Source organism: Podarcis muralis, chromosome 1, assembly GCF_964188315.1.
Source record: "Podarcis muralis chromosome 1, rPodMur119.hap1.1, whole genome shotgun sequence".
Taxonomy (NCBI): Eukaryota; Metazoa; Chordata; class Lepidosauria; order Squamata; family Lacertidae; genus Podarcis; species Podarcis muralis.
The window spans coordinates 123966055-123992167 of record NC_135655.1 but is presented as its reverse complement, the minus strand read 5'-3'; the positions used below and the strand labels follow the sequence as shown (position 1 = coordinate 123992167).

The window sequence follows — 26113 nt, the reverse complement described above, 5'->3', positions numbered from 1 at the left end:
TAGCAAGGCGACCCCCAACAACCCAGCTACCCCACAGGTAACACCCCACCACCACCATATTAAATTTCCCACAATGCCCTGGAGCACCTGACATAGTGAAGCCAGCAGATGGCAATTTAAGTTTCTGAAATGAACCAATAGTGTTTCTCTATTACGCAATTGTTCAATAGCACAATCCCAAACATTCCTCACTGAGTATATGCCCTGGAAATATACCCTATTTAGTTAAATGAGGCTAATAATAATAATAATTTATTATTTATACCCCACCCATCTGGCTGAGTTTCCTCAGCCACTCTGGGTGGCTTCCAATCAAGTGTTAAAAACAATACAGCATTAAATATTAAAAACTTCCCTAAACAGGGCTGCATTCAGATGTCCTTTAAAGAGAAGATAGCTGCTTATTTCCTTCACATCTGAAAGGAGGGCGTTCCACAGGGCGGGCACCACCACCGAGAAGGCCCTCTGTCTGGCTCCCTGTAACCTCACTTCTCGCAATGAGGGAACCGCCAGAAGGCCCTCGGTGCTGGATCTCAGAGTCCGGGCTGAACGATGGGGGTGGAGACGCTCCTTCAGGTATACAGGAGCGAGGCCTGTATATAATATAAATATAAATCAATACTTACTTATTCCTCAGTAAGTATACTATGGGCTGAGACAGCTGCATCTGAACAATGTGATGCATTCTTTGTACGCTTGCAAAGGAGGCATTAATGGTCGAGCATGGATCTTCTGTGAAACGTCATTCGCGTTTTTCATTAGACCACTTTGGCCCCTATCTCAAAGGCCTCCCCGTTTGATCCCTCTCGTGACTGTCCTTCAGCAGACGTTGTTTTCAACAAAATAGTTGGCATTAAGATTATGAGCAATGCAATATTTATAAACCCTGATCACTCTCATCCTGAAGATGTAGAGCCTGGAAAATGCAGTTTGGACAGAGGATGGTGGCTGAAATTGCAACACCTGTGGCACGTTAAAAGGCACTTCTTTGAGCATTTCTCTAGAGGAACAGTGAACGATACCTGATGATTTGAAGTGCCAATCTAGGTTGCCAGTAATGTGCTGTGTTATAATAATTTTTAGGTCATACATATGGACCTAATGGTCAGGGGTCCCTTTACATACATATATGTGACGCGGGTGGCACTGTGGGTTAAACCACAGAGCCTAGGACTTGCCGATCAGAAGGTCGGCGGTTCGAATCCCCGCGACGGGGTGAGCTCCCGTTCCTCGGTCCCTGCTCCTGCCAACCTAGCAGTTCGAAAGCACGTCAAAGTGCAAGTAGATAAATAGGTACCACTCCAGCGGGAAGGTAAACGGCGTTTCCGTGCACTGCTCTGGTTTGCCAGAAGCGGCTTAGTCATGCTGGCCACATGACCCGGAAGCTGTCTGTGGACAAACGGCGGCTCCCTCGGCCAATAAAGCGAGATGAGCACCGCAACGTCAGAGTCGGTCACGACTGGACCTAATGGTCAGGGGTCCCTTTACATATACATATACATATACATATACATACATTCATATACATATACATATACATATACATATACATATATATAATGTTCATAAATGTACCAAGCAAACACACACATATATAAATCACATGTTCAAAACCCACAGGAAAAGTCCTAAAGCCATTTTGACTCCTTCCCTCACCTCAAATCTTTCTCTACAAGGTCAAAGGAAATGCAGAAATCTCCCCATTATCTCTATCCTCACAAATCCTGCCTTAAGGGCACATTTAAGGTATGAATAGCATGAGCCTGTGACCTGGTTCAGGAATTAAGTATTATCATTACAAAAGAATGGCCAGGCTCCCCAGGTAATCCAGCCAAGTGACCATTAACAGGTAACCTGGCAGACAGGGTAAAAACAAGGCACTCAGATTTCTGTTGTAGACCGCCTTTTCTGTGATGTATGTATGATGTTTCTGGGGGTGGTCTTGGACTCCAGGGCGGGAAATTTAAAATGTCTATATAAGGGCTTGCACGCATGGCTCGGGGTCCTCCTCTCTCCTACGTGTGGGGAAACACCCTGTTGCAACAGTTAATAAAGATCAGGCTTACTAGCTGCTTTGCTTCTCAATATTCTCTGGTTGGTCTCTGTTATTTTCTCCTACCAATAGGGAACCTATGTAAGGACTCTGTATGGGCTCTTGGATACCCCATAAGGGAAAAAGGGCAGATTTTTGTTTACAACAGCTGCTATTTCTTGACTGGTGCCCCAGCACCCTCTCAAAATCTGAAATGTCCATAAAGGTTGGCGACACCTGCTATGGAGGGCCTACTCTCATATAACTCTTTCCAGAATTAATTTTTTTAAGGGAAATTTCTTCTTGGCTGCATTCACAAAAAGGGAAGCCGGCTTACAGCGACGGCAGGGAGCACTGAGGTGATGAAGGAGCACTTAAAGATTTGGCACGCTGCTCAGCTTGTCTTTCACTGGCCAGCCAGTTGCAGGATGAAGCGGGCTTCTCTGTGGACAGACATTGCTCCAGCTCACTAACAACGCTCCTCATGCAAAAAGAAGCTCGCTCCATAAACAGAGGCTCCCCACTTTTGCTTGCTTCTGTTTTCCTGGTCCTGTTTTCCTGTTTTCTGGCAGCATGAACGTTGGGAATTGGAAACAGATATTAAATTTGACCTCAGACAGGGGCTCTTGCGTGCTAGACTGCTTGCAACACAGTTCTGATTTTTTGATTATTTTTTTTTTGCAGGAGTATATTTTCCTTTGCCAGCAGTTTCATTATTGGTGAGGAAGCTTTTACAATAACCACTTTCCCTGGAGGCAGTTTTAATGCACGAGGCAGTAAATCATGACTGCTGCTTTGCCAATTTTAAGCCACTGCGTGGCAACTTAATGTAACGGTTTTTATGTTTTGTAAACTGCTGTTTTCTTGCTCCCTGAATTACGAGAGAAGGATATCATGTAGCTCCTACCTTGTTTCAAGGATCCTGTTTTATTTGCTTTAGTTCTAGTTACAGGTAGGTAGCTGTGTTGGTCTGCCGTAGTCAAAACAAAATAAAAAAATAAAAATCCTTCCAGTAGCACCTCAGAGACCAACTAAGGTTGTCATTGGTATGAGCTTTCGTGTGTATGCTGGAAGGATTTAAAAAAAAATTTTGTTTTATTTGCTTTAGGTTAGAACTGGAAGAAAGCCCTGAGACATGATCCAAATGAACTGTACAAACATAATAATTAGGGTGTGCCATTTTAAAGGGCAAAACTTAATTTTTGAAAATTTAATCAGTTGAGGGGTCTTAAAAATATGTTTTTGAGTGTGAGGAATTCAAACTTATTCATTTTGTGACTGGACAACACTTATCTTGGTAAATCTACGTTTGATTAAAAAGCACTGCTCCTGGAAAACCAACGAATTATAATTTTACATTCTGACAATGTAATGTTATTAAAAAAAAAAAGTTTCTCTGCGTAAAACCTATCCTATTGGGAATAAAACATTACCTTGTAAACATAAAACAACATTAGAAAGTTATGATATCAGTGAATGAGAAATATAAACAGCAGGTTGTCGTTCCTCGATATCAGCCACCGACTTGCTTCTTGGCCTCACATTTCTCATGTATACACCCTGCCTGCTGCCCCTTGTTTCGCGCATCGAGCATAACAGCGCCCGCGTACAACTTGCATGGGCTCATCAATTAACTTCTTTACTTCTGCTGTATCGCCGGCAGCCATTTTGTGTGAGGTTTCCATTCATGGCTCCCGCATGCCTTGGCAGAGAGCATGTAAGCTTGCCCTGACCCCATCCTGCCTTTTCCCGGGTCCAAATTTGACGCATTTGACAATTTGACGCATCTAAAATGGTCACTGCCTAAGTTTACACGTCAAAGGATGTCCAGAAACAGTGGTACCTCAGGTTAAGTACTTAATTCATTCCGGAGGTCCGTTCTTAAACTGAAACTGTTCTTAACCTGAAGCACCACTTTAGCTAATGGGGCCGCCACGCTGCCGGAGCACGATTTCTGTTCTCATCCTGAAGCAAAGTTCTTAACCTGAAGCACTATTTCTGGGTTAGTGGAGTCTGTAACCTGAAGCGTATGTAACCTGAAGCGTATGTAACCCGAGGTACCACTGTACCTGTCACATATATATGCCTACGGTGCAGCAGGACTGTGTTTGATGTAACAGGTGTTTATACAGAAGTATAACCATGATGAGCCAGTTCTCTCTTGTAACACCTGAAGGCAGCCCTGTTTAGAGAAGTTTTTAATGTTTGATGTTTTACTGTGTTTTTAATATCCTGTTGGAATCCACCCAGAGTGGCTGGGGAGGCCCAGCCAGATGGGCGGGGTATAAGTAATAAATTGTTGTTGTTGTTGTTGTTGTTGTACAATGCAGGGTCACCCAACAATACAGACAGAGAGTAAGTTTAGGACTGAGAAAAAGAAGTACTGTACTTCATCCAAAAAGCCACATTCTTATGAAATAAACTGATGCAAGATGGGGCAATCGCCATTACACAAAATGAATGGGGGCTAGGCTTGTTCCTTTTTTTTAAAAGAGCATTTTTGCCTCACTTTTCAAGTTACAAAAGACTCCCTGGGCTGCTTACAAAGGTCAGAAATAAAACAGTCCCCACCTTCACGTTTACAGTCTCAAAAGGCAGCACAAAAGGAAATGGATTGGGAAGGGGAAAAACCTCCATCAGCAGGTCAAGGAACAATGGAAAAGCTGCAACTTCCTCTCCCAGCAGACGGTGATGGCAGTTGATGGCTAGCAGGCAGGAGGCTATATCCAGGAATGATAATGTCTGACTTCTGCCTCCTCTCTCACTGATGGTCTGAACAGATACAAACCATAATTTCTAAATAGAAGCACCATATTCAGAGGTGTCATCATAATTTTAAGGTCTTCAATACATAATAAATGTTCATAAATGTACCAAGCAAACACATACATAAATATATAAACCACATGTCTGAAGCAGCACAGGAAGACAGTCCTGAAACCATTTTAACTCCCAATCTGACCAAATGTTTCTCTTCAAGGAGGGAGGAAATGAAAAAAAAACCCCTTCCCATTGTCTCAGGAATTAAGTAATCACCATCTCAAAGGAATGGCCAGACTACCAGAAAAGGCAATCTGATAAGGCATTACAGTGGTACCTCGGGTTACATATGCTTCAGGTTACATACGCTTCAGGTTACAGACTCTGCTAACCCATAAATAGTGCTTCAGGTTAAGAACTTTGCTTCAGGATGAGAACAGAAATCGTGCTCCAGCGGTGCGGCGGCAGCAGGAGGCCCCATTAGCTAAAGTGGTGCTTCAGGTTAAGAACAGATTCAGGTTAAGAACGGAACTCCGGAACGAATTAAGTACTTAACCTGAGGTACCACTGTATCAGATAACCTGGCAGGCAGGAAAAACAACAACACTCAAATTTCTGTTGTAGACCGCCTTTTCTGTGATGTATGATGTATGGAGGGGTGGTCTGGAGCTCCAGGGCAGGGAATTTCAAAATGGATATACAAGGCCTTGCGCGCCACTGTTCGAGGTCCTCCTCCTCTTCCCTGCGTGTGGGGGAGCACCCTGTTGCAACAGTTAATAAAGATCGGGCTTACTAGCTACTTTGCTTCTCAATAGTCTTTGGTTGTTCTCTGTTATTTTCTCCTACCGATAGAGAACCTACAAAAGGATTCTATATAGGCTCTTGGGTACCCCATAAGGGGAAAGGAGCAGTTTTTTACAGTGCAAGACCTAAGCAATCAACTTTAAGTCAATTTAAATTCAATCTTATAGCAGCTTACAGTATGTGGAAGTAAGCCCCTCTGAACTCAATGGGATTTACTTCTGAGTAGACTTGCTATAGCATTGCACTGTCAGTTATGTCAGTGCCGTTCTGCAGTAAAGTTGGAGGAAATCACCTTACATCTAAATTATTAGAGCAGTTCTATGCATGCATGCCCATGAGTAAGCTCTGTCAAATACAATGGTGCTTACTTCTGAGTACACATACTTCAGAGGACTGCATTGTTAAATACTGACTGGTAAATTTATCATTGAGACTGTAGAGTACTGAAATAGCTAATGATTGCTTATATATGTAAATATTTGCAAGTAGGGTTTGAATAAGGAACAAAGGAAACCAAACAACAGGTAGCAATTAAAGGTCACATTGAAATCCACGAGTAAAGTCCAAATTCACTTCTCACTGCAAGAAGTGAGGTCACAGGGAGCCAGGCAGAGGGTCCCATCAGATGTCAAGGAAATAAACAGCTATCTGACTTTTAGAAGACATGTGAAGGCAGCCCTGTTTAGTGAAGTTTTAATGATTGATGTTTTATCACATTATTATTATTATTATTATTATTATTATTATTATTATTATTGCTGCTGTTGTTGGGAGCCGTTCAGAGTAGCTGGGGAAACCCAGCCAGATGGGCACCGTATAAATAATAATTACTACTACTATTATTACTGTTTAAACTTTGTGAAACCAAAACCTGTTTTGCATTAATAGGGTGTGAAAAGTGATTAACAGATGGATTTGTCTAGAGGTTCCTTTAAAACAATTTTAAAATGGAGAATAAGAATCACACTAAAACTCTCCATTATGTACCTTGTTATTTTATTAGATGCTTATCCCACTTGTCAGACAAATATTGTCTCCCAATTTTATTCAATTTATACTTGAATAAATTAACTTGGAGTAGCAAAACTTTAAATTCTGCCGTATGAATTTTCTAGAATGGGAAAAGTCGTCCCACAATATATTTCTCAGCCTTTAAAGTAAAACATAGCTCTGTTGCTACAACAGACCGACGAAGCCCCAGTGTTGGAATGGAAACCAACATTACCTTACTAAAGTGGTAGAAAGTTGTGCTCGAAAAAAGCTCATCTCTCATCTCAGCCATGGATGGTCTCAGTGGCAAAGTCACTCTTTGAGTTTCAGTGTCCTATCTGTAAAATGGCAATAATAATAATAAAAGAATATTGTAAAACATTCTGCATTTTGCTAAACATGTATTTTTAAAGTTTAAGAAACGAGGGAGGGTCGCTAGAATAACCTGTGGCAATTAGTCCTGCAATTCTGTGGAGGCCAATCCTATAACATATTTACTCAACAACAAATGTGTTGACTGGAGAGCCAGTGTGGTGTAGTGGTTAAGAGTGGTAGACTCGTAATCTGGTGAACCGGGTTTGCGTCTCCGCTCCTCCACATGCAGCTGCTGGGTGACCTTGGGCCAGTCACACTTCTCTGAAGTCTCACAGCCCCACTTACCTCACAGAGTGGTTGTTGGGAGGGATAGATATAAAAACAGTGTGTCTAGAACTGCAGCCTAAGAATAATAATAATATTTCCCCTTGTAAAGTGCTTCAAGTCCATTGATGTTTTCGGTTCCTGGTTTGCATCCTCTCCTCCTCTTTTGCTTTAATTTGACTTCCGTTGTGGTTTGTGGGAGGAAAAAGCTCTTGCAAAGTAACAAATTTCAGGCGGCGAGGCGGAATCTATCTAAAACCGGCAAATAAAATTCTAATACCTCCCAAAGGAGGTTATATATACACACACACACACACACACACATATATATATACATACATATATACATTGTTGTTGTTGTTTAGTCATTTAGTCGTGTCCGACTCTTCGTGACCCCACACATACATATATACATACATACATGCATGCATACACACACACACATATATATATTCTCGCACATACATAAACGTTGCATCATAAACCTCACTGTCCCAAGCATAACCTTTCCCCAACCACAAACGTAACTACAAACTGTTAAGTTGTGGGTGAACATATCAGACCACACAGCGATTCTTCAAACAGCTCTTGTTTATTCACAGGCCAGAACAGAACTGAATGGTTCAGCCTGCCTGCTTATATAGAGCTCCACTACAACGCAACTGTAACACTTTCTGTATCTATCCAATCACTGAACGTCACTTTCAATCCCTTATTTGCATATGTGGACCTGAGTGAAAACTATCTACAGTATTTCCCCTGCTGGCCCAGGGTGAGAACTTCAGTACATAACACAAACCTTCCCACAGCCCACTAAGGGAAGATAGCAACACAGTCCATAATTAAACGCAAAATCGGAACTGCCCATTTGTTCCAAATCCAATTAAAACGTCAATTCAACAAAATGGCGTAAATTGACCCAAGGATATCAGCTTTGAAAAGTCAGTTATTTTTACTTTCTGCACCCCTCTAGGGAATCCCAGTGCCCGCCCCCAACCACTGCTTTTGAATGACTCTTCCATTCAGTATTGGCGCGGGAAAGAGGAAATCGTCCAGTTTTGTTCTAGAGGAAGCTCTGGAGCATTTGTTTCCCTTTTTAAAATTTTATTTGCTAAGCATTTGCGGTCCGATCCGGTTGCGCGCCGTCCGGGCTTCCTTGCGCGTGGGAAGGAAGCTGACTCGCTCTTCTGGTTTGCGCAGGAACTGCGAGCCGCTCAGCGCCACTCCCCAAAAAGGGAGCCTCGCCAACAAGGCTGTTGTTCGTCAGAACGGGTAATGGCGGACGCCGAAGTTTGGAGACTGCCATCTTGAGAAGGGGAAGCCACCGGGGAGCGCGGATCGGGAAGTGAGGTTGCGCGAGTAGGGCTTGCTCAGAGGTAAGGAGCGGTGTCGCCGGCATGGCGCGCTTTGTAAGGCGCGCGGTGAGAAAAAGGATCCGCAAGCCAAAACCGGGCTGCTTCTGAAAGTGCGGCTTGGAATAACTCCCAAGTCGTGTGAATGGGGTGGGAGGAGGAGGAGGGATTGGCGCCCGTTTCTCGCGAGCCCATGCGGGTTTACTCGGAAGTAAGCCCCGCCGAATCGCACGCTCGCAAGTTTCCGCACCGCGTCTCTCCTCTTTGGAGAGGTACCAGCTGCGGGTCCTCTGCTCTCGACCCCATGAAACGTTGGGGATATTTCTGAATAAAGATTTTTATTTTTATTTTAAGGAAGTCGGCTTGTAAGGAAAGGCTACTTCGAGGGTTAACGTCAGAGCTGCGACATAAACCGCTTTTTATATAAAAAAGAACAGCATCGGGTGATAACGAGATAAGCGCGTTGTGCGCCAAGGACGCCGTTTCGGTTTTGTTTCTGGCCAAAGTCCATACGCATTAGAAGGGCGTTACGCGTCGCCCTGTTTCCGCCAGCATTATTCTTATTTTAAGGGTTATTCTTTGATGAAAAGGGAACATCCGAGGCTGTGACGAGAATGGCTTAACCTTTCTATCTTTGTCTGCTTTCCCTAAGAGAAGAAAGTCGTAGGAGACGTTTTTTAAAAAAACTTTTTACATGAGCTCAGTGAGAGCCCTTTCCTGTTGATATCTCTCCCCCCCCCCAATAATATTTATTAAGTTCCATACAAATACAACACATACTGTAAAACCAATGAAACAAAAATAAAAGAAAAATAAAAAAGAAATAAAACAAATATAGCAAATAATAACCAAAAATATAACCACAAACACATAGACAATAAAAGTTAATTAATTAGTTAAACTTCCAACTTCATAATATATTGCTTGACTTCCTCTAATCTCTTCTATCTGAATTTCCTTGTAACTAAATGTAGCAGTTTTCCAATATTATTATTCAAAAAACAATATTCCGATTATAATCAAATTTCTTAACATTCCTATCCTGTTGATATCTTTACCCCAGTGGTTTTGTTGGAAGGTAACAGATCCCTTATAAGCGAGCGCATGATTTCAGTGTGAACAGTTGTTCTGGTCACTTTAATGGGTTTTCGGAAAACTCCCACGTAAATATGCCAAGAGCCAATTTCAACACAACAATAGCGATGCAATAGCAGGAATGCATAGCAAAGCAACATAACAGCCTGGAACCCTAATTCCAGATTCATTAACTTGAAGTGGTTTTTGAAAAGGCACAAAAATCCAGTTATTTACAATTAAGCCTGTTTCTGATAACATCCTTTATTGTATTAGCTTAGATTGCAGAAATGAATGATTGGAACAAGTGGGTAGGCAAAAAATCCCCCACCTGCATAATATTTAAAGGATTTCGGTATGGAGGTTTATTTTCTACCAGACAGGTGTCTATTTGGAGTTTCCTGTTTGAATCATAATTATATTCAAAAGCAAGCGTTTTCCCCCTCAAGAGAAATTCTCAATCACATGCTTGAAAGCGCATGTGATTACATACGTCATTTTGAAGTATTAGTTATTTCCCCTTTTGCCCGGAGTTCTTGTGAGTTTCCCAGAGGAAAGCCCCACATCCTAATTAGCAACAGAGGGGTTATATGTACATCACATAGCCTCCCCCCCCCCAAAAAAAAGATTCCTGGGAATTATAGAGGTGTTTGCTTTAAATCAGGCATGTCCAAAGTCCATAACAGGGACCTAATCCGGCCCACCGGTTGGTTTAATCTGGCCCCTGTGGGGTCGGCCCCCATGGCCCTTCACTTTATCAAAACTGGCCCTCTTTGAAAAAAGTTTGGACACCACTGCTTTAAATATATTATGTGTACATGACTGAGGAGGAAAAAATGCAGTTCAGGAATTGGCTGATTTGCAGTAGATCACCAACAAGGGTGTCTGACTCCCAGTTGTCTAGAAACAACAAAACTGTCAAAGGTGTGACTTGGTTCCAATATTGACCACCAATTTCTGGCCTGAGCATGTGGTTCCTGAATTCCTAACATATGTCCCCTCACTGAACCACTATTTTACACAAAGTACGTCTCACAAGCCTGAAATCTGCCCATCCCCGAACTGTTTCTCCCAGCAACTTGGGTGTAGCCAGACCTCTTCACTGGTCAAAAGATGGATTGGAGCAGCTGTGGAAATTACATACTCATTTGTTTCCATACGAAATCCAGGAAATGGAAGAGTCAACCCATTCCTTTTCCAGGATCATATCCTTCTTCTTCTTTGGGGATTACTCATAGTCGAGTAAGATTGTCTTCCATGAATACGGTCTTAACAGTGAGTCTGTAAGTGACTGTGGAGGCCAATTCTGGACCCACACGTCCTTCCACAGTGGGGACATCGGTTTCCAGGCGGGAGTTGATCACGTTGAGGGTTTGCCAAGCGTGCCTTCCTCTTAGCACGTTTCTCCCTTGCGTCCTGAGTTTGAGCATCTTCAAAGCCCATGACACCTTTGGTAAAGGCAGTTCTCCAGTTGGAGCGCTTGCAGGCCAGTGTTTCCCAGTTGTCTGTTTTTATACTACATTTTTAAAGATTTGCCCTGAGAGAGTCTTTAAACCTCTTTTGTTGACCACCAGCATCATGTTTTCCATTTTTAAGTTCGGAATAGAGTAGTTGCTTTGGAAGACGATAATCAGGCATCTGAAAAACATGACCAGGATCATATTCTTGTTGTTGTTTAGTCATTTAGTTGTGTCTGATTCTTCGTGACCCCATGGACCAGAGCAGGCACTCCTGTCTTCCACTGCCTCCCGCAGTTTGGTCAAACTCATGCCGGTAGCTTCGAGAACACTATCCAACCATCTCATCCTCTGTCGTCACCTTCTCCTTGTGCCCTCCATCTTTCCCAACATCAGGGTCTTTTCCAGGGAGTCTTCTCTTCTCATGAGGTGACCAAAGTACTGGAGCCTCAGCTTCACGATCTGTCCTTCCAGTGAGCAGGATCATATTACTTTAAATTAAAGTAGGAGGAGGTCGAGGAGAGAGAAACCAGGAAGTTTCAATAGGACATCCTGGCTCCTAATCTGGAATTATTATTACTCGTTAATTGTTTATGCTTTTATTCCGAGAGTGTGTGACCCTGCTATGCACGACACAGCAAGCCAAACGATGGTTTTCAAGCCTGCATGAACATGTAGGCTCCCAGAGAGGACTTTAATCCTTCGCAGTCCTTTTTACTTCCTCCCTGAGATAATTTTGTAGCTAGTAAGGGAGGCGCTTAACCATGAATCCCACTTCACACAACACACTAAGCCAAACTTTGTGTTAGCTCCATGCACCACAGCAGTCTCATCATGCCATAGATTGGTTTATCCTGTCAGGTGAACTAGTCCCGCGACTGTTTAATGTTTTAAACTTCCTCTTATCTTTTGAAGTCTAGACTCAGCGAGGAACCCGGAGCTACCCAGTTGTGGAAGAATTGGTTATGGATGTCTTAAAACAAATTGTCACGCAGCAGGAATACTATAATTGTCACCAAATAAGACAGGAATTCCCCAACTTGGCATCTGTGGGCACTATGCATTTTTTGTTTCATTTTTTAAAAGGGGGGATTTAGAAATTTAAGCATTGTTGTTTTTTAATGGCAGGCGCTTTCTTCATGGATAGAGGGGCTTTTCTGAATGGTGGGGGTGGTCAGGTATGCTGGGTGCGTTTGTGTGAGAAAAGGAGAAATGTATATGCTCTTCAGTGCTTCAAATTAACTCGGCCCCTTGGCTTCCTTATTTGTTTTGCAAGAAAATACATCAAGGGGGGTGACTGATTTTTAAAAGTATGCATGTGATGTGTGGAATGTCGTTGACATGACTTTCTTCTTCGCTGAGTGTGAAGAGTGGTATTTCCTGCGGGATTTCAAGGATGAAGAATGTTTCTGATCAGATAATGGAGAGCCCACTTCCTCTGTCATTCTTGGTCCCCCAGGAGCTAATTTCAGGATTGAAAACATTATCTGGACAGCCGATACAGAAGGCTTTAATTTCTCAGGACTTTTGCCCATGAGCAGAAGGATCCAGCCGGTTTATGAACAGGCAGTTTTAATTTCTAGGTAGGTTTGATTTGTCATGTCTTTGCTGAAATTTCGAAGAATATTCTTTTGGTCATTTGTATCCTATTATTGGGCTTAACCTGGTTTTTGGATCTTCATAGGTCATTATTGGGAAAGAGGCTGGGTGTCTCTTAAAATGCAGTTAGGTCCTTTTCTTCAATTTGGATCAATGCTGGTTTGGGGGGAAATGCCGTATTTTGTAATAAATGGCAAGATAGTTCTGGACTGCAGATTTTATGCTAGTGGGAGCGCACATTTAATGGGAGAGCCAATGGTTCTCTGATCAAAACCTCTGTAGCCTGCATAAACCCTATTCAGTACTTTATTCAGAAATGTATTCGGTTGGGTTTCCTCCCACATAAAGATGCATAATATTGCAACCTTAGGCTCATGGTTGCTTTATTTGAAATTTTCTGAAATTCTCTTTCAGAGTAGTTCTTCACTGTACTCCATTTCAGCGTGGGAAGAGCATACTTTTTATTTCATTTCATTTTGATCCTGCCCTTCCTTTAAGGAATTTAAGGCAGAGTATCTCACCCCCCTTTTCCCCTCACGGAGAATGCGGATTTGAACCTGCCGAACTAGTGCAGACCCAAAGTCTTATTTGTTGATATTATCTGGGGAAAAGAGAGTCTGTCCCTTTAAGACTCCCATCATATCCCTCTCAAACCCTTCCTATCTGTTCTCTTGTGTATCAGGCAGTCATTCCAGGTATAAGTATTTTGATCCTTGGCATTCTTCTTCATTGTCTCTTTGAATTCTTTCTGCATCAAACCTAGGAAAATGTCGTAAGTGCACAAGCAGGAAAATCCTCCCTTCTTTTGTGATGGATTTGCAGAGAATGGGTTTAAGCCAGGCACAGGCAAACTCCGGCCATCCAGATGTTTTGAGACTACAGTTCCCACCATCCCTGACCACTGGTCCTGTTAGCTAGGGATGGTGGGAATTGTACTTCCAAAACAACTGGAGGGCCGGAGTTTGCCTATGCCTGGTTTAAGCTATAGTAGCTGCCACTGAATTCAACATGTCCTGTTGTACTACTGTAATTGCCTCCACCCTCCATAATTTTTATATGCTTTCAGTTGGAAGGCACTGCAATTATTATTATTATTATTATTATTATTATTATTATTATTATTATTATTTATTAATACCCCGCCCATCTGTCTGGGTTTCCCCAGCCACTCTGGGCGGCTCCCAACAGAATATAAAAACACGATAAATACGTCAAACATTAAAAACTTCCCTAAACAGGGCTGCCTTCAGATGTCTTCTAAAAGTCAGATAGTTGTTTATTTCCTTTACATCAGCTGGGAGGGCGTTCCACAGGGTGGACACCATTACTGAGAAGGCCCTCTGCCTGGTTCCCTGTAATCTTACTTCTCGCAGGGAGGGAACCGCCAGAAGGCCCTTGGCACTGGACCTCTGTGCCTGGGCTGGACGATGCAATTAGGGTTATTTGGAGTTCCTAGTGATAGCATGAAAAGCTTTTAAAATAATATTTCCATATTGCTGATGGTTTAGTGTTCACTGGCACAAGTAAAAGCAGAATGAAAACTATTTTTCCCTCCAGAAGACATGGCAAAATGTAAATAGCAATCTTATGCTTATGCTCCAAAGTAAGTCTCATCGTGTTTAATAGGGTTTCCTCTCCAGCAAGTTCTTTTTATTGCAATCCTTTAACCACTTTATACTTTACCTGGGAATAATAATAATAATTTATTATTTATACCCCGCCCATCTGGCTGGGTTTCCCCAGCCACTCTGGGCGGCTTCCAACAAAGTACAGTGGTACCTTGGGTTACATACGCTTCAGGTTACATACGCTTCAGGTTACACACTCCGCTAACCCAGAAATATTACCTCGGGTTAAGAACTTTGTTTCAGGATGAGAACAGAAATCGTGCAGCGGCAGCAGGAGGCCCCATTAGCTGAAGTGGTGCTTCAGGTTAAGAACAGTTTCAGGTTAAGAACAGACCTCCAGAACGAATTAAGTTCTTAACCCAAGGTACCACTGTATTAAAATACAGTGGTCTGTTAAACATTAAAAGCTTCCCTCAACAGGGCTTCCTCTGGGGATCTGTATAGGATTACTCTGTAAAAGACTGAGCTGCCATTGCCTCACTAACCAGCCTTAAGGAAGTCACGTTCTCTCATCCTTAGCCCTCCCCCCCCCCTTAGAATAATAAAAAAAAAAGACTTCAACTGTGTGGGAGTAGTTTATCAGAATATGACTTCTCTGTTTCAGCATGTATTTTTCGTCTCGTTTGCTTCCTCTTGGGCATTCCTATCCGTGGGATTGTTAAATTTTTTGGTGTGAACTGGGCATTCCATTTTTACATTCAGTCTGAGTCTTGTGCAATCAAGAAAAAAGCAGGTTTTTACAGAACTTCAGCAGTTCAAGGGCCAAGCTTGACCTGAGGATTGCAGCAGATGAGACAACAAACTTAAGTGCGTCTTGGGTACAGTTCTGTACATTGTATATCTCTTGGTCTTTTTCTCTCTCTTCTTCTTCATACAGCTTTTATTTTTCACATTAAAGACCCGAAAGCGAAGCCCGGCTGCTGGAGACCAAGGGGGAAGGAGGCTATTGTGTTCAGAAGAAAAAGGCTCATGACTTGGCTTTCCTGTTTAGGAAACACGCACGGCTTTTTAAAGGGACAGGGGCTTGTGATGACAGTTCCCCAAGTGCCCGCTGTCCTCCTTCACCGAATTGAACAGGAACTGGACGCGGAGGAAAGGGAAACCATGCAGTATTTGTGCCGAGATCTTGTTCCTGACGTTCCCGCGGCAGAGACCCGGAAACTCTTCGTAGCTTTGAACGAGAGGGAGATACTGACGCTCAGCACTTTGTCTGAACTGCTGTACAGACTGAAGAGATTTGACTTGCTGCGGAAAGTCCTGGGGACTGGGAGGGCAGCTGTGGAAGCCAGTTTGTCTCAGTTTCCCCCGTTGATACCAAAGTACAGGTGAGTTCAGTGCATCGGTTTCCTCCATGGCTAGTGATTTAAGGTAGCCACATTCACTTGGCTGTTTCATATATTTTTTTAATAATAATTTTTATTAATTTTAACATATGAATTAGGATACATACCACAAAACCTCACCACTTATACAATCTTTTTATGGACTCCCATCCATGATCCCCCGTTTTAACCACTTCTTATGCATTTCTTAAATTCATATTGCCTTTAATTATCTTAACTAATCATCCTCCCCTTTATCCATTTTTGCAATAGTTCCAATAATTCACCTCACAAAACTTCTTGCAAACCTACAAACGTAGTTTGATCATCACTATTACTTTTCAAATAGTCTGTAAATTTACACCAGTCTTCTGTGAATCTCTGGTCCCGCAGATTTCGAATCCTTCCTGTTAGTTTGTCTAATTTTGCATAGTCCATTAATTTCATCCTCCATTCTTCTTTCGTCGGTAATTCTTCTTGCTTCCGTTTTTGTGCTAATAATATTCTTGCTGCCATCGTTGCATATAAAAACAGCTTACATTTTTTTCTATTTATATCACTTCCTACCATGCCCAGTAAAAATGCTTCTGGTTTCTTTATAAATGTATATTTCAACATTTTTTTCATCTCATTATATATCATTTCCTAGAAGCTTTTCACTTTTTTACATTCCCACCACATGTGATAAAATGTCCTTCTTTTTCTTTACATTTCCAACATTTGTTGCTAACTTTATACATTTTAGCTAATTTAACAGGTGTAATATACCATCTATACATCATTTTCATCACATTTTCTTTTGGCTGTTTCATACTTAAACATCAAGACAGATCAGATGGCAGTATTTTGGTAGGGCTTCAGCATATATTTTGCAGTGCCGTATTCTTTCCTCTTCTCTCCCCAGAGGAAAACATCCAAATTAAATCAAGTTAGTAAATCAGATCAACTCCATGCTTTCCAACTCCCATGTGGGCATGAAATGCGAAGAAGGGGCAAGTGGGTTCTGTCCCCGTGTCCAGTGTCATCCACCACAACCCCCGCCCAGTGCATGCCAGGAAACAAACCACAAAACAGGATTCAGATATCCTGACTCGCCAGACTCTGGCTTATGTCAGCAGCGCTGCAGCAGGAGCAATTGAGGAGCTTTTGAGCAATGTGCCTTAGTTTGTTTCAAACTATAGTTTTAATGTGTTGTGTAAACCAGCCCGCTGAGAGGGGGAAAGAATGCCTTCTGCTGAGTCAAGAGCATTATTATTATTATTATTATTATTATTATTATTATTATTTATACCCTGCTCATCTGGCTGGGTTTCCCCAGCCACTCTGGGCGGCTTCCAGCAAAATATTAAAATACAGTACAGTGGTACCTCGGGTTAAGTACTTAATTCGTTCCGGAGGTCCGTTCTTAACCTGAAACCGTTCTTAACCTGAAGCACCACTTTAGCTAATGGGGCCTCCTGCTGCCGCTGCGCCGCCGGAGCACAATTTCTGTTCTCATCCTGAAGCAAAGTTCTTAACCTGAAGCACCATTTTTGGGTTAGCGGAATCTGTAACCTGAAGCGTATGTAACCTGAAGCGTGTGTAACCTGAGGTACTACTGTAGTCTGTTAAACATTAAAAACTTCCCTAAACAGGGCTACCTTCAGATGTCTTCTAAAAGTCTGGTAGTTGTTTTTCTCTTTGACATCTGGTGGGAGGGCGTTCCACAGGGCGGGTGCCACTACCGAGAAGGCCCTCTGCCTGGTTCCCTGTAAGTTGGCTTCTCGCAGCGAGGGAACCCCCAGAAGGCCCTCGGCGCTGGACCTCCGTGTCCGGGCAGAACAATGGGGGTGGAGACGCTCCTTCAGGTATACTGGAGGCATTAAAGGGCTTTAAAGGTCAGCACCAACACTTTGAATTGTGCTCAGAAACGTACTGGGAGCCAATGCAGGCTCTGTATTGTGTACACGAGCCCTCGTCAGACTTCCATCAGCCCCAGCCATCATGGCTACTAGAGATGATGGGATATGGAGTTTTAAAACAACCAACTTGGGGAACGCTGGTCCATGCCGACCAGAAGTGGCTTTTCAGATAGAAGCCTGTTCCAGCTCTAGCTGGAGATGCCAGGGACTGGACTTGTACATGCAGGTATATGACTTCTTTCTCAGTCCCACCTTTCAGCTTCTCTCTCGGTGTCTCCCATGCAGCATGAAATGAGCAGCACATTGTGCTCCTTCATTATTTCTTTTTTGAAACTGCAAGGCTGAGAAGGACTCAGTTTTTCAGGAGCTCACCTGCCTGAATCGCTGACCCGGACTTTGCCATGCCTCCTGTTTCATGTCACAGTAGCTTCTTATGCAGATACAGGATAGGGCAACTTCCTTCAGAGGCGAGGGATTCTTCTACAAGTCTGCATTGGCAGTGATGGAATGCTTCTGTCATATTCAGTGCATGAATACAGCAGAAATCCACTCTCAGAATGGGTACCCTGGACTGACTACAGCCTATATTCATTCATTCCTTGCAATTCACAGTGCAGTCCTGTGCATTTTTTCCTTCGGAGATAAGTCCAGTTGTGTCCTTCTACTCCCAGAAGGATGTTTCCTCCAGCTGAGCTTTCCATGAACAGAAAGGGGAAGACAGGTGATTTTTAGTAATATTCCCCTTTTTCCTGCAACTTCCTACACTGTTTCAAAGGATCAAGAGTAGCTCAGGAGAGAAGCGAGAACCAACCAAACCACTCTCCTCCAATTCTACTCACTGCATCCAAGAGACTTCCATGAGTGAAGGATCATAACCCATTGTGTTTAATTCCCCTAGTTAAATGTTTTTGGGACAGCAGGTGGAGAATGATTGTTCCAGTCCATGAGCATAAATACTGTACAGTGGTACCTCAGGTTACATATGCTTCAGGTTACAGACTCCGCTACCCCGGAAATAGTGCTTCAGATTAAGAACTTTGCTTCAGGATGAGAAGAAAAATCGTGCTCCGGCGGTGCGGCAGCAGCAGGAGGCCCCATTAGCTAAAGTGGTGCTTCAGGTTAAGAACAGTTTCAGGTTAAGAACGGACCTCCGGAACGAATTAAGTACTTAACCAGAGGTACCGCTGTAGTGTAAAAAAGCTTTGTGTGTGCTTAAAAAATTGGTTTGGTTCAGGAAGGAATTGTGTGTGGTGTGGGAAGTACTGACTGACCAAATCATCAAGAGAAATAGGATTATGAATTAATTTCAAATGGCAACTCTCTGTGTTTTCGCAGAGTGCTAATGGCAGAAATCAGCAAGGAACTGGATGAAGAAGATCTGCATTCCTTTATGTTCCTCATGATGAACGATACATCCTATGGGAAGACAGCAAAAGAGAAGGTTTGTTACCTCTTTCTGAAATCCTGGAGCTTCACAAAACTGTGAAGCTGTTAAGCTTAAAGGCCTCCTTTGTGTGAAAAGCCGCGTGCTTCCTTTTAATGGAAAGAGAACAGATACTCGGAAGGAAGTTTGAGGGGGGAAAACCTTGAGCGGTGTTTCCCAAACTTGAGTCTCCATCTGTTTTTGGACTACAGTTACCATCACCCCTGACCACTGGTCCTGCTAGCTAGGGATGATGGAAATTGTAGTCCACAAACAGCTGGTTTGGGAAACCCTGAACCAGAGGATAGCTCAGTGTGGCCCTCCAGGCCTCTCCCTGGCCCTTGGCACTGTCATCAGTCCTGCTGCACATTGCCCTCAAGTGGTTTTGCCGGTGTGCGATGCTGGGTTGCAATTCCTCTTGCTTGGCTGATGAAGAGACGTAGCTGTGTCAAAAACCTTCTGAATTTTGCACAGCTGGAATGTAGAGTTCTTTGCCAACGTAAAAGTTCCAATTTCCAATTAAACTTTTTATTTGTGAATGGCATCATTCAGAAGGAGAACAAAAAGGAAAACAACAGGAAAACAACAATAACCATAAAAATCATCGGGCACAGAAATACAATAAAACCACGGTCACGGCTACTAAAATTATTTGTTGCAATAAATAGAATAGCAGAAGATTCTCAGGTAAGATGTGCCAAATTAAATATCCGAATCCCCTTTGCAGTTGACTTCTATTTTGTCTAGTTCCTTCCTCCTGATCTTCTTAGCTGCCAAGTGCATAGAGTGCTACTTTATAAGTAACAAAGTCGTCGGTGTCGCTCAGCAGCCATTTCACCCTTTCCACTCTATTCAAATGTGTTCCATTCGTAAACAGAGGTTTTATAATTCAGTCTCTTGGGTCTATATATAACAGGCATTGCAATAAATAATGGCACAGGTCCTCGATGCAGGGTTGTCCAAACAGAGTCTCTCTCCGTAATGTACTTTGCCGTACCGTCCATCCAACATTGCCGAGGGCATCAATTGGAATCGTAGTTCTGTAAAAGCAGTTCTTAGTGCGGCAAGTGGGAGCTTTGTCAGGTATCTTGCCAGGGCATGCTCCGTTTTGATAAGTGGGAACCATGGTGAGCTCTTGCCTACGTAAGAGTTGCAGCTGTTGCTCTGCCTAGTCCCATCCACCATTGGCAATGTGGCCCTTGGATGAATAAGTTTTTCTACTTTGGTGATCAGGGCAGAATGAATAAATGCAGTGGAACAGAATGATCAGGATAGAAAGCAATGGGGCTAGTATTATAATGCCCTTTCAAATGTGTGGGTGGAAGAATCATCATCGATCTTTATTACGGTCCACAGACCCAACAAATCGTTACAAAGCAATACACAATTCATACAGCCTACCTCCAGGTTAAACAAGCATTTTGTTCAGAATTTAGGGATCATTGGTTCTTGCAACCACCGATAAAAACTTGGCCACTGCTAATGTTCTAGCATTTGTCCGGTCTTCCAATAGGAACCTGACATAGTGAGCCTCTGATTTTCCCGGGAAAGGTACCAGCAAGGGTAGTATCAGTTCAGCCCTGGCTTGCTCATATTTTGCACAGTGCAACAAAATATGTTTTATGGAATCGATGTCTTGAGCACACGAGCAAAGTCTGTCCTGGTAGGGAACTCCTCTCAACCTGCCATCCAACACTGCAGAAGGAAAGACATTTAGTTTGGCTTTGGTGAAAAGCCTTTGATAGTTTGGTACTGTCAGGTTTTTAATGTAATATGTTAACTTAAAGACATGCCCATATTGTACTCCTACTGCCAGAGGACTACAGACCGCGTGTGATCGATCTCAAGTCACTGTGTGCATTATCCCATAATCTTTGCTTTAACGTCTTTAGGGCGCCTTCATAACCCAGGTAATACAGTTGGGGGGGGGGGTGACAGACCAATAGAGGTGGCTTTTTTAGCCATGGTGGAAGAATCTGTTCCCACGAAAGTCAAATACATTAACGGGTTTGATCGGACGTTGCTATAAACAGCTTTTGGCTTGGCGTGTCCCAAAGGCAGCAAAGCCCATCATGTTAAATTCAGCAGAGAGCATCGTTCTATCATTCCAACCGGGTACCAAATCCAGGCAGCAAAGGGCAATGTGGAAAGGCATTGGGTGGTTGCCTAGTCAACTCATGGGTTTTTTTGCCTTCCTGGAATTCCACAAAAATGTAAGCACCTTTTCATAGGCATTCTATGTAATAACACACTTCTAAAAAAACACCCCTGATTTGCTTGTTTCTAAAGCTGGTTTTCATTTGGATCTTTTCTCTGCTACATGCTCTGAGGAATTGGAGCAGAGCAAATTCAAACTCTAAATGACTGAGTAGAGAAAAGAAAGAAGTTGTCTGTTCCTCTTTCTCTTTCTCTTTTCATCCGCCCCCAAACCAAGGGTGCTGTTAATAGTGCAGTTGTTCCTGCACTAGAATTTTGAAAGGATTGATCTGTGTCTCACAAGGGGAATATCAGTATTTATAATAGTTAGAATTATGTCTCGTATGTATATGAGACATGTCTTAGATATGAGTCAAGAGTTCTGTAGCTGACTGAGCAGGGGAGAGAAATGCAAATCATTCATCTGAGAACTTATTTTGGTGGGTCTTGCAAGAACTTCAGGCTCTCTTTCAGCTCTCGATGTGATAGCTAACAACACTTCTGCAATCCGTTCTCCCACCCGAAAGTTTCTTCGATGAGGGCCCTTTTTGATCCAGTAGATTAAGGGAACCTTGGGCCCAGGGCTGAATGTGGCCCTCTAAGCTTCCATATCTGGTCCTTGAGCACTTTTGCTGGGCTGGAATATGTCATTTAACACTTATAATGCCTCTTGTTTGCCTGGGTGGTGTGAATTTTTGTAGAAACTTTGTTTAGTCATTTAGTCATGTCTACTCTTCGTGACCTCATGGACCAGAGCACACCAGGCACTCCTGTCTTCCACTGCCTCCCACAGTTTGGTCAAACTCACGCTGGTAGCTTCGAGAACACTGTCCAACCACCTCGTCCTCTGTCGTCCCTTTCTCCTTGTGCCCTCCATCTTTCCCAACATCAGGGTCATTTCCAGGGAATCTTCTCTTCTCATGAGGTGGCCAAAGTCTTGGAACCTCAGCTTCAGGATCTGTCCTTCCAGTGAGCACTCAGGGCTGATGTCCTTAAGAATGGAGAGGTTTGATCTTCTTGCAGTCCATGGGATTCTCAAGAGTCTCCTCCAGCACCATAATTCAAAAGCATCAATTCTTCGGCAATCAGCCTTCTTTATGGTCCAGCTCTCACCTCCATACATCACTACTGGGAAAACCATGGCTTTAACTATACGGACCTTTGTTGGCAAGGACCTTCGTTGTAGAAACTAGCTTACTGTAAATACTGAACTGTGCTAGCTTACTGAACAAATGAATGTGGCCCCTGGAAAGCTGTCCAGAAAGCCAGTAGCCTTTGAACTGAAAATGTTTCCCCACCCCTGCTGTAAATAAAAGTCTAGGGCTTTCCATACAAGATGCAGGCTCAAACTCTGCTCAGCAGTAAACTCACAGTGTTGGCAGCTTTGCGCTCATGCCACCATGTCTTGGACTCAGTTCCTCATCTGTAAAATGGGAAAAATCTACTTTGCAGTGTTTTCAGGTGGGCGGAGTAATATTTTGCGCTTACTCGCAAGGTAGCCTATGTAGGAAACGCTACATTATATTTACGGCCTCTGAAATATTAAAATAAAACATTGTTTCCCGTTTTGTTTCTCTGGCCTACTTGCAAGTTGGATGCATACTGCTTGGTCTGCTGTTTTATACATTTGTTCTAATTCTCTTACAGACTTTTCTGACAATTATAACTGACCTTGAGAACCTAGACCTGGTGTCTCCTAGCCGCCTAGATTTTCTGGAAGATTGCTTCTTGCACATGCGCAGGAGAGATTTGGTGAAGAGGATACAGAAGTTCAAGCAGGAAGGTAAGACTGTGAAATAATATTAACGTTGAATAGAATATTAAAGAGAAATTGAACATGACGTTCTTGGTAGGAGCTGTAGCTCAGTGGTTGAGCACTTGCTCTGTGTGGAAAAGCGTCTCACTTGGGTATTCCCAAGCAGGCATTCCAACAACAACAATCCCTTGCAAAGAATCCTGGGTAGTTTAGTGCACAGAGCTACACTCTGCACCTGCCAAGGCTGTTTCTCAGCCAATGGAATGACCATGGCAGAGAGTTAACTCTTTAGTAGTAGTAGTAGTAGTAGTAGTAGTAGTAGTAATACACCGCCCATCGGGCTTGGTTTCCCCAGACACTTTGGACGGCTTCCAACAAAATATTAAAAATACAATAAAACACCAGGCATTAAAAACTTCCCTAAACAGGGTTGCCTTCATATGTCTTCTAAAAGTCAGATACTTGTTTATTTCCTTGACATCTGATGGGAGGGCGTTCCACAGGGCGGGTGCCACTACCGAGAAGGCCCTCTGCCTGGTTCCCTGTAACCTCACTTCTCACAGTGAGGGAACCACCAGATGGCCCTCAGAGCTGGACCTCAGTGTCCAGGCTGAATGATGAGTGTTACTATTGTCAATGAGTAACACAGTCGCCTCTACAGCTCTGGATACCTAAGCACGCCAATGTAGCATCGCGGCAGCTACTCCCAGGCCTGCAACTGGGAACCACTCCCCCTTCACCAGTTTATGTACCTTCCGACGGGCTGTGTGCACGTTTCCGAAGACTACACCTGCATAGAATCTGCCACTGCTCTCCTCACTTCACGTCTCTCCTGGGTCTGGGAGACAATGGTGCAGGAGAGGGTGGGAAAGCACCCAACCCTTCTCTTGCCTAGCCTGCCTCTTCCTCCTCTGCCTCCAGCTCTGAAGCTTCCCCTGCCCCTGATTCTTGCCTCCTGGCTCATACAGGTCGCCACAAATCACTGCCACTCTCTTCCAAGTCAGACTCTAGCTTCCTATCCCCTGGTGTACACTTGTTCTGCCAGTCCCTGACACCACGACTTTTAACAGCTCCCAGGATTATTGAGGAGAGAGGTTCTGTTTAAATGTAAGGCCTACTGATTTTCTCAGTTACTGCCCTCCAAATCTACCACCAGAGGAGGCACTCATATGGTTAACACAGGGTTCAATTTGGGAGAGGCATTCTGAGTCCAGCATAGTGACGTTTACCAGTTCAGAAGTGGGGAAGCAATGAAGGGCACTTTGTTGTTTGTTGTTTAGTTCATGACCTCATGGACCAGAGCACACCAGGCACTCCTGTCTTCCACGGCCTCCCGCAGTTTGGTCAAACTCAGGCTGGCAGCTTCGAGAACACTATCCAACCATCTCGTCCTCTGTCATTCCCTTCTCCTTGGGCCCTCCATCTTTCCCAACATCAGGGTCTTTTCCCAGGGAGTCTTCTCTTCTCATGAGGTGGCCAAAGTATTGGAGCCTCAGCTTCAAGATCTGTCCTTCCAGTGAGTACTCAGGGCTGATTTCCTTAAGAATGGTTAGGTTTGATCTTCTTGCAGTCCATGGGACTCTCAAGAGTCTCCTCCAGCACCAGAATTCAAAAGCATCAATTCTTTGGCGATCAGCCATCTTTATGGTCCAGCTATCACTTCCAGACATCACTACTGGGAAAACCATGGCTTTAACTATATGGACCTTTGTCAGCAAGGTGATGTCTCTGCTGTCTAGGTTTGGAAGGGCACTTTATTTATTCCTGTAACGCAAGGTCTTCCCTGATTGTGCCAAATCTGAGCATTTTACATTTTCTGGAAAGGGTGCAAGTACCCCCGGTTCTGTAAAGGAAGACGGGTGTTTTTTCCTCCTCTCCTTCTGGGAAGAGGGTGGGGGCACAGTTTTAGCAGCATGGGCCAGTATGCTGTTTGTTCACGATAGGCCATGGCCCAGGACCATGAATGACCCAGTCTTAAAATGTGTTTACTCAGAATTAAGTCCCAATGAGTTTTAAGTTCCACGCTTAAAAGCGTTAAGAGACAAAGCACAACTGGATGAGGAGATTTCACCCCTCCCATATCCAAGAATCTGCTGGTGTTCTCTACTGATTCTCCAGAGAGGAGGGGGCGTTTTCTGCTCTCTACTTATTCAGCTTCAGCCTCACATCAAAGAGAGAGAGAGACTGAGTGTTAGAGAGAGATCATGTGTATAGTTAAGATTGCTGCTAAGAGCAGCTGCAGACACTCAGTGCAGTTCAGCTTCCCCATTTAGCTCTGTACATAGTTGTGTATTATAGTTGTAGATAGAATAAAAGAAGATATTCTACAGAGCTGTTCTCCGAGTCGTCTATGCTCTGCTGTGCGACGACTGTCTTCTTGTTGGAGTGAATCCGGTGCTCACAACTCTAAGCTGTGAGTCCACAGCACTTTGACCTGTTGCTGTGCAGAAGGTGGTCTCTGGAAGTGCTACCCAGCTCGCCTAGCCCAGTCGGGGCTGAAGTGGATGAGTCCAGTTGGTGGCACTGGCTCAAGGGCGATGCTGACACTGGATTATAGGGAACCATTGCAATTAGACTGCAGATTCAGTACTAATCATTTGATGATTATGGAGTGAAATAGAAATTAACTGCAAGGACGTACCACGAAGGATGTGTGCTTCGTTACAGTAAACAGTAAAGAAATTAAATCAAGCAATGGACGGGGCTGGAGTAGAAAGTTATGTTGCTAGGGAATTATGACTGTTTATATCATTTGTGAGAGCCTGTGTTCCATTTTCATCTCCAGAGCACCCCATTGGCACTTCGTCTGTATGTGCTAACAGACTTCAGGCATCATTTCCTGAGCTGTCTATTGCTGATCCTCCGGCGGTAAGTCTGAACGAACCCAATGCACCAGTAATGCTTTTAGGAGAAAGGATGGTGCAATACCAAGAGAACATAAGAAAGCATGGTTTAGTGACTGAATCGACAAGTTTGCTGCTTTAGGTCCTTTTAAAAATTGGATTTGGCACAACGTAGCACTTTTAACAGGGACGCAGGTGGCGCTGTGGGTTAATCCACAGAGCCTAGGACTTGCCGATTAGAAGGTCGGCAGTTTTTACATGAGTGGAATGTGCCCTTTTATTTAAAATGCATCTCTGGGTTATCTGTGGGGCCTGCCTGGTGTTTTTACATGAGTGG

The 26113-nt window shown here is 43.5% G+C and overlaps 1 protein-coding gene across 4 annotated transcripts in view; it reads left to right on the top strand.

Annotated features, from left to right (window-relative positions):
• The first annotated feature begins 7898 nt into the window (after window positions 1–7898).
• CFLAR (CASP8 and FADD like apoptosis regulator) overlaps window positions 7899–26113 on the top strand; it is a 39286-nt gene continuing 21071 nt past the window's right edge. The window contains exons 1-6 of one of the 4 annotated variants that reach the window (XM_077917538.1): window positions 7899–8601; window positions 12568–12691; window positions 15213–15660; window positions 18894–18999; window positions 22825–22960; window positions 25719–25801. In XM_077917538.1, coding sequence (XP_077773664.1) covers window positions 15305–15660; window positions 18894–18999; window positions 22825–22960; window positions 25719–25801 — 681 coding nt within the window. In that variant the 5' untranslated portion in view covers window positions 7899–8601; window positions 12568–12691; window positions 15213–15304. Of the gene's footprint in view, window positions 8602–12470; window positions 12692–15212; window positions 15661–18893; window positions 19000–22824; window positions 22961–25718; window positions 25802–26113 lie in introns of all 4 variants that reach the window. The other 3 variants (XM_077917542.1, XM_077917549.1, XM_077917552.1) reach the window with 3 other exon arrangements.